General features: G+C 39.4%; 1 protein-coding gene across 1 annotated transcript; it reads left to right on the top strand.

Annotated features, from left to right (window-relative positions):
* The first annotated feature begins 545 nt into the window (after positions 1–545).
* On the top strand, positions 546–7,079 carry zgc:153115 (uncharacterized protein LOC768186 homolog). Its single transcript, XM_051701572.1, has 2 exons — positions 546–1,290; positions 3,611–7,079. Exons 1-2 carry the CDS (start codon positions 786–788, stop codon positions 3,880–3,882), a joined length of 777 nt encoding a protein of 258 aa, XP_051557532.1. The 5' UTR covers positions 546–785; the 3' UTR covers positions 3,883–7,079.
* The last annotated feature ends 837 nt before the right edge of the window (positions 7,080–7,916 follow it).

The raw sequence follows: 7,916 nt of genomic DNA, 5'->3' as shown, positions 1-7,916 counted from the left end.
CATATCAAGTATGTATCTCCTTCATCATCTTGACTCTATCTGACATCATAATTACGATCATATCGCCATACTTCGGAGCAGACTCTCCTGTGATTAAAGATATTTTTTTAGATTTGACAAATGGACTCTCTTTGCTCCACGCCCGTAGTAGTGCGCGTCAGTTTCCCATGTCATTCGTTGCGTGTTTCTCTTTGCATGCCGGCAAAAATTCGGTTTTCGATTCCTACTATGGCAAAAGATTAACTCATGAATATTCATTACGCTACGATGAAGTTGCTCGGCAACCTTCGTGGAGTGTCCTGGCACGTTAGCCTAATTAATATTCATGAGACAGATCATGATTTGTTAATTTAGTATGGGAGTACCGCCTATTTACCAACGTCTGTTTTCCAGCCAATCAGTTTGGCCTAATGGACAAACGGCGCATTACGTAATGAATATTCATGATCAAAGCCCTCGCCGTAGTATGTTTAGTAAATTCGTTACCGGGGGCGTGGTGTGGGTTGTACCGGCTCTAGCAGCAGACAGACACAATGAAACTAGGGGCAAATGTAGGACACCACGTTGGAGCTTGAAACGGAGACACGCCGGTACCGCATTTTTTTACTTATTTTTTGGGCCTTTTATCTTTATTTATATTGTTTGTATTTATTAAATATAGAGAGCAGAGGCCGCTGATGAGAAAAAACATCGAGTTGAAAATCTTTGGAGAATAACTGAAGGGGCTCAGGAAACGAGGCACTACATCATAACTTTTGCTTTGTCGTTAAAACAGTTGCGAAATAATGTCTTTCGCCTTTTCGGATTATTTTGCCGCTGAATGTTTGGTGTCGATATCGAGCGGTCCCGTCCTCCACCGACCCACCCCGGTGTCTGGTGCGGCTCAGGCTCCTCCTCAGGGCCTTCCTCTCGGGGAGCCAGACGGGTCGAGCGAGGACAGGGAGGTGCGGGAGACGCTCCGGTTAGAGGGGGCCAACATGATGACGGTGGCGGAGATCCTCACGGACTTGCACGGCAAGTTTCGTCCTATGTCGGCCTACTCCGAGAGCAGCAACTCGTCATGCGGAGAGAGCGGTTACACCACGTTGTCTGACTCCACCACCCCAACGCCGACCATGACCCCCTCTGCCACCCCTGTCCCGGGACAGTACAGTAACACCCCCCAGCAGGTTTGGGGAGGAGGGGGCGCACCACGCTCCCCCACCAAGCGTCACCCCTGTACTTTCGACGGGTGTGACAGGGTGTACGGAAAATCATCCCACCTGAAAGCGCACATCAGAACACACACAGGTAAAATGAAGCACATGGGAAAGAATGAAGTCGGTAATGCGGCAGATATCATCTAAGAGCTATACATTTAATAATGTGTATATATATATATAGTTATACATAAACTGCCCTTCAATTGCTCGAAGGAATATATATATATATAATTGACCATTTCTAAAGAAGAGGTACTATTGGTTTCAGTGGTCATTATGAAAGATCTGAGGTATGAGCTCGTGTATATTGTATTGTAGTTCTCGGACAGAGGAACTTTTAATTGTGTCTGGCGTTTGTTTCTTGACTGTTGTCAAGGGCTCCTGTCAGCACTCATCAACGGCCCTGAATAAAGATATTAAAAGTGAATTTGTGTAGAATAATGTAATTCACTATTCATTAGTTGAACAAAAGAGTGGAAAACTCTCAACTGTGGCCTCCTAACAAAGAAAGTTTATGAACAAAGGAAGGAGAGCGTGAGGGAGGGCCGAGTATAGTAGTGTAGTGACTAACCTCATATTTGCATATAAACAGAGCTCGAGCACACACCGCGCGCGCGCCCGGTCACGCGCAGGATCCCATTTAAAATGCACCTTCTGTCATTTGACTATAGCAAAACGAGCTCTTTAAGCCACGCACCTGGCCTCTCTCTTCATGAGCTATTCAGTTCACAAACTGTCTGTAAACACTTGGTTTTATCCAAAAGTTGTAATGTGGGGGCATGGTGAGGGATTTTAACTGAACACCAGTACAGTAGTTTGTACACTAAGAAATAGTAGTACACGTGTACAGTAGCTAATATACTAATTAAACGCTAGTACATAGGCTAGGACACCAACGAAAAGCTAAGGTGCGACCCAATCGCATACTCCTGCACTATTCTATGCAATTTTGTTATGTAAGTATGCGAGTACAAGTAGTGTGTTCACACTGAAAATGTTACAAAAGAAGTGTACTACATGTACCCGATGTAAAAACAGAGTGCGGAATGTTGGACATTTTGGGCACTCCGCGCTCGTGGCTTGCCCTACATAGCGGAAGGGGCGGAGTTAGCGAAACTTCAGCAAACACAGCACCTTACAAATTAGTTGAATGCTTTACCATCACCACACGCTGTTTGCATATGTAAATTTCAGAGATATAAGTCTTGAACTGAGTTTGGCTGAATTGATGCACTCTACACTATGCACTTAGGATATACACTATGCACTATAGTGTATGAATTTTCAAAGTGTAGTATCATACCAAATGGAACACTAAAGGTACGTCCCAAACCGTACACTTCTGCACTATTCTATGCCATTTTGTAGTGCAAGTAGTATGTTTTTACTGAAAATGCATCAAAAAGAAGTGTACTATGAATACCTGGCTGCAGTGCTGGTCAGACAAAACAATTGTAAATAATGGAGAATGCTTCTGTGTAGGAAAAAAACGTTAAGTGTTCCATTTGGGATGATACTACACTTTGAAAACTCATACACTACATGGCTGAGTGCATAGTGTATAGTGCGTCATTTGGGACACAGCTTAACTTTATTTTACTACACTGAAGCATTCACTCGTTTTCGGCTGACATAAGTGAGGTTTGAAAACGCACGTGATGTGTTGCCGCTAGCTTTAGCGTGTTTGCAAAACTCAGTCCAACACATATTTCCCTCATAACCTACATATTAAAAAAAAATTAGGTAATGGTAAAGCATTCAACTCAAATTTCTTGTTAGATTCACCACTAATTAAAATTATTTTGTCAGACCATCGTGGTCAGATAACTCCGCCCCTTCCGCTGTGTGTCCAACATTCCACACTCCGATTTGACAGTCGAAGAAGTACATCTTCCGGGTACTCTTAGTACACTTCTTATTGTTGTATTTCCAGTGTTAACATACTACTCACACTTACACTACAAAATGCCATTGAATAGTGCAGAAGAGTGTGGTTCAGGACACACATATTGCACGCGTTTGAAACCCATCAGCTGAAAAACGGCAAATACTTCTGTGTAGTAAAAAATCATTAGTGTTCCATTTGGGACAGTTTACACAAAATGTATACACTAGACGGACAAGTGCATAGTGTATAGTGCATCATTGGGGACACCGCTCCAGTCAGTTGCTTGTACACTAATGAAACGCTAGTACACTTATAAAATACAAGTATAGTTCCTAGTACACTAATAAAACACAAGTAGCTAGAACACTTCCAAGTTCCATGTTCGTTTCTCACCCTGTGTTGTTTGAGTGAAATCTGTATAAAATCTGTCTATAAAAATGTATAAAATGAGGATATGACAAAGAGTAAAGCTAGTAATTGATAAGAAATTGTATGATAATTATCCATGTGTTCGATCTAGGTGAGAGGCCCTTCCCTTGCACCTGGCCCGACTGCGAAAAAAAGTTTGCCCGTTCTGATGAGTTGGCCCGGCATCTACGTACTCACACTGGCGAGAAACGCTTCCTGTGCCCACTCTGCGACAAGCGCTTCATGCGCAGTGACCACCTCATCAAGCACGCCCGCCGGCACCCCAACTTCCACCCCGCCTTGATCAACCGTAAGGGTTTAGCTCAGGGATCCGCCTCAACCCCGCTCGCTGTCGCCTCCGAGTACGCCAGCACTGCCATGTAGACACACCCACTGCCTCACCACACCCTCTCTGGGACCTCAGTCAGACCCCTGCCTTCTGCACTGTGACCACCATCTCGGCTTGATTTGATTACCCTGCATGCTGGGATCCTTTTAAGCTCAGTCCTCACTTTCACAGGCCAAAAATGAAGAACTTCACCACGTCTTCACCACGTCTTCCTCCTAACCCCTTCGCCCAATCAGTGATGACCAAAATGGGCAAAGGAGACACAAAACTCTAAAGCACATTCCCCTACAAAGACCCCAAGTCGTGTGATTTTATATTATTACATGATTGACAAGTGATGCAGAATACAAAATTGGCTCTAAATTGTGCTTGCTTTGGGTGGAAAAATTGTAAGCTCTTCATTTATGGAGATCTAGTAAGAAATACGCAGAAATAACAATACAAAAGCATTGGCCATGAGCATTAGCACAATGTTTTCCAACAACCGTTTTGTTGTTATCTGTCATCACTTGTCAGCCATGTTTAAAAACCTCTAAGGAAGCGTCACGGTTTAAGGGAAAGTTTACCTGTTTTACAGCCTTTGGTCTTTTTTTTTTTTTTTTTTTTTTTTTTTTTTTTGCAATCGATTAATCTATTATCAAAAATTTAGCACAACCTTGTTTGTCATGTCTTTTTGTATAGCCAGAGTACATAAGATTAGCAAACCCTCTCTAGTGCTCTGTTTTGCTTGTCCACACGTGCTGTATGATACAATAACCAGAATGAATTGCAGAATTATTAAGTATTTGTGTATTACTCAGTGTTGACACATACAGCGACATTGCGCATTCCCAAAACGTTTGGTATATGTTTAGCTAAACCAGTGATGTTTAAGTAGGGATACCAAGGGTTTTCATTCCTAAGAATAGTAATAATATTCTTGACACCCATTGAAACCAAACATTGATGACAATTGAAGCTGAAATGGCCAGTGAGTTTCTTTTGAGTAAAAAACACTGCCTGTAAATGCCACATTTTCACATTGCTTTCCCTACTGAAATGGCTGAAATCGTATTAAGTTATTTGAATTTTTATCTTATTTCCTTATGTATTCTATTAGCTGCAGCATGGCACCTGAAATAGTTTATATATATATATATATATATATATATATATATATATATATATACATTTTTTATAATTATTATTAGACCATGCATCTATTATTATTGTTTTCTGCTTGGAAGAACACTTTTGTTTGTCCATGTAATGTTGACATGTTGGTACATGTAGCAATATGTTTAATAGTAATGTGGATACATGTAGATAAATATCTATGCCTGCAGCTTAAATGGCAAAGATGTTATTATATGAACTACTAGAAGTAATACACCTTATATTAGGGGTGACGGTACACGCTTGTGTAGAGTAGTGCTGCTTGTGTGCGAATGTTTTTGTGTATGTATATTCACGTTGGAGAGAATGGGAAATGATTTCTCTCCAAACTGTCCCACCTGCGGACCTCTTACAACTATCTCAGAGAACAAAGAATACATCAGGAAACTCAGAAAGCCTTAAAATCCTTTGACTTGTTTTGCACCATTGTTTACTGTTTGATATTTTCTACAGGTTTGCCGTCAGGCACGGGTTCTCTCAACTAAAGAAATACACATGCAATATTGCACTTTCTTACTGGTATTGTCAATGAAAAACTATTCGTCTGCTAGTGTGATGGGTTACATTGTATAGATGCTACTTCATAGTGCTTCTACAAAATGAACACTGTGGAATGGAACCTGTCACAATAAATCAATACATTAGTCTAAGTATGCACCTTTGTCCGAGTGCTTAAACCAGTGTGGGTATAGGACAAAAGAAAAATATTCATGCAATATTCAGTGCTTTAGGTAGCTGCTGGCAGTTACCTGAAGTACGATGACAAACTCAGCGTTCTCAACTACAATAACGAAACCAAACCAGAATAGTATCTAAAACAATGTATTTGTTCTGTAGCTAATTAAATGATGTATTCCTGAAAATGCTTTGTATGTTTGGGCATTCTCAAAAATGTTCTTCTCAGAGGCCTTCTAAAGAAGGCTGTTTTCCTTTTTGTGTATCGTCCTTAGCTGTTTTCCTGTCATCTCGAATTGGATGCGTGGTTTGAGTTTTCTCTGGATCTCTTGTACTGTGTTTGGCTAATGCACATCAATGGTACACTGTGTTTTGGCTGCAGTGGGCTTTGTATACTAGACAGTCTTTTGATTTTCACTTACAATGCCCTCTTTTAGCAGTCCGGATTTAACTGCATTTGATATCCCTCCCATTATACTCAATACATTTGCAGCTATAGTGCTCTGGACAGGCTATCAGATATCACAAACCACTGGATTAAGTCTGATTTGTTTTTATTTGTTTTGTGGTTTTTAAAGTTATTTTTTTTATTGTTTGGTTTGTTGTACTGGAAAGTTATGTTTCTTATGCTTTGAATTACTGCTATGTTTATGTACTATAGAGTAGTTGTCTATAAATTATGCAGTCTACTAGATAAGAGTTTAGGACAGAGCCCAGATACAGGATCTGGTATAGCTTAGCAATCATATAGAGAAGAAAACTAGTATTCTATAGTCCCTTCGGGAAAAATGCTGCATCATTTGCTGTGTTTGAGGCATCCTGTGTCCGTATATCAAATTCAAGTGAACTGAGAGTGTGTGAGTGTGGTTGCTTTTAATCATGATGCTAGATTGAGAATTTAGAGGGACGACTGTATTTTAAGAACTGCTTTGATGCTTGGCGCACAATCTAGACCTTGTCCATCCTTAAGTTTTCTCACACTAAACTGATTATGCACTGATTGGCACATTGTCTACAGTAATCACACTAAAAGGATGTCTGATGAGACCTGTTCTAGGTCTCAATCTACAGCCAAATCTCATTGGACCAGCAGGTTTTGTCAATATACAAAAGCTTCCGTGTATCTCCTCAGGTGATAAAACTTAATGCTGAAAACCTCTGTCCTTCATGAACAGGACCTAATGTTTTTTGTTTTTTTTTTCATTTGCTTTGTTTTGCATCATTCTGCAAATTTTTATTTATTATGTGCTTATTTTTTTTGGTGAGCTTTTAAGATATCTTTTCTTTAGTACTAATGTTATGGTATGAGACTTGACTAATTTGTTTAATTGATTCATTTTTGATTTAAACAATAAAGAAAACCCTCCAATGCTTTTAAAATAAATAAACTGATTAAGAGTTATTTTGTGTTTTGGTGTTTATTACTTGTATTTGTTTATTGCTTGTAAATATCGAGATATAATGGGGTAAGTTTAATGTAGTTTTTTTGTTTTTGTTTGCACCATTGTGCTCTTAAATTATTCTCCTCAAATATGTATTGCACATATTCCTGACAGATTGTTCACTAATATTCAACTGCATCTAGTCTAGCTGACATGACATGCTTCACTTAAACCATTTTTTAATTGTATAACTTTTATGGTTTTAGTTGTGAGACTACAAATTAAATATTTGTATTTCTCACACTGCAGAACTATTTAACCCTTATATTGTTCATTTTTAACATTTTTTTTTTTTCTGAAAATGTTAGGGGTTTACTTCACTTTCTAACAGCTGTGGTGTTCCTGGTCTAAAGTGACCGGCCATTGGAAATGAATGGATTAGAATACAAAATACAGAAATACTGTATTAAGTTTTCTAGAGCATCCCAATTCTTTAGATGAGCACATATGTGGATGTGTGTTTGCACACACAAAGTCCTCGGATATGTGCGTGCTCACACACTCTCATAAACACACACAAAACGTAAGTTGAGCGCCCTTTTGTTCAAGAACTACTTATCATATTATGTTGTGTTTGGGCTCGTTTGAATCGGGATAGTCTGCTGTAAGTTACAGTATATCATTGTCTATGTTACGTATATGTGTTTCAGGAAGTAATAAGGAAAAACGAGACAAAAAGGCTCCTGTTTATTATATGTATGTGTGTTAGTGGAAATTTCATACTGTAATACTGCTGTTTGGTCTCTGTTATATCTTCTGATAATATATGCAATGTGAGAGATTATAACAAACGTAGT

Source organism: Myxocyprinus asiaticus, chromosome 6 (genome assembly GCF_019703515.2).
Source record: "Myxocyprinus asiaticus isolate MX2 ecotype Aquarium Trade chromosome 6, UBuf_Myxa_2, whole genome shotgun sequence".
Taxonomy (NCBI): domain Eukaryota; kingdom Metazoa; phylum Chordata; class Actinopteri; order Cypriniformes; family Catostomidae; genus Myxocyprinus; species Myxocyprinus asiaticus.
The sequence above is the reverse complement of the archived record's forward strand: the minus strand, read 5'-3'. Positions and strand labels throughout refer to the sequence as shown.

Bases quoted from the DNA above. Each gene is read 5' to 3' on its own strand.
- zgc:153115 (XM_051701572.1), top strand. From the start codon at position 786: ATGTCTTTCGCCTTTTCGGATTATTTTGCCGCTGAATGTTTGGTGTCG. The intron at 1,291-3,610 runs GTAAAATGAAGC...TGTTCGATCTAG, and splicing joins GCACATCAGAACACACACAG to GTGAGAGGCCCTTCCCTTGC.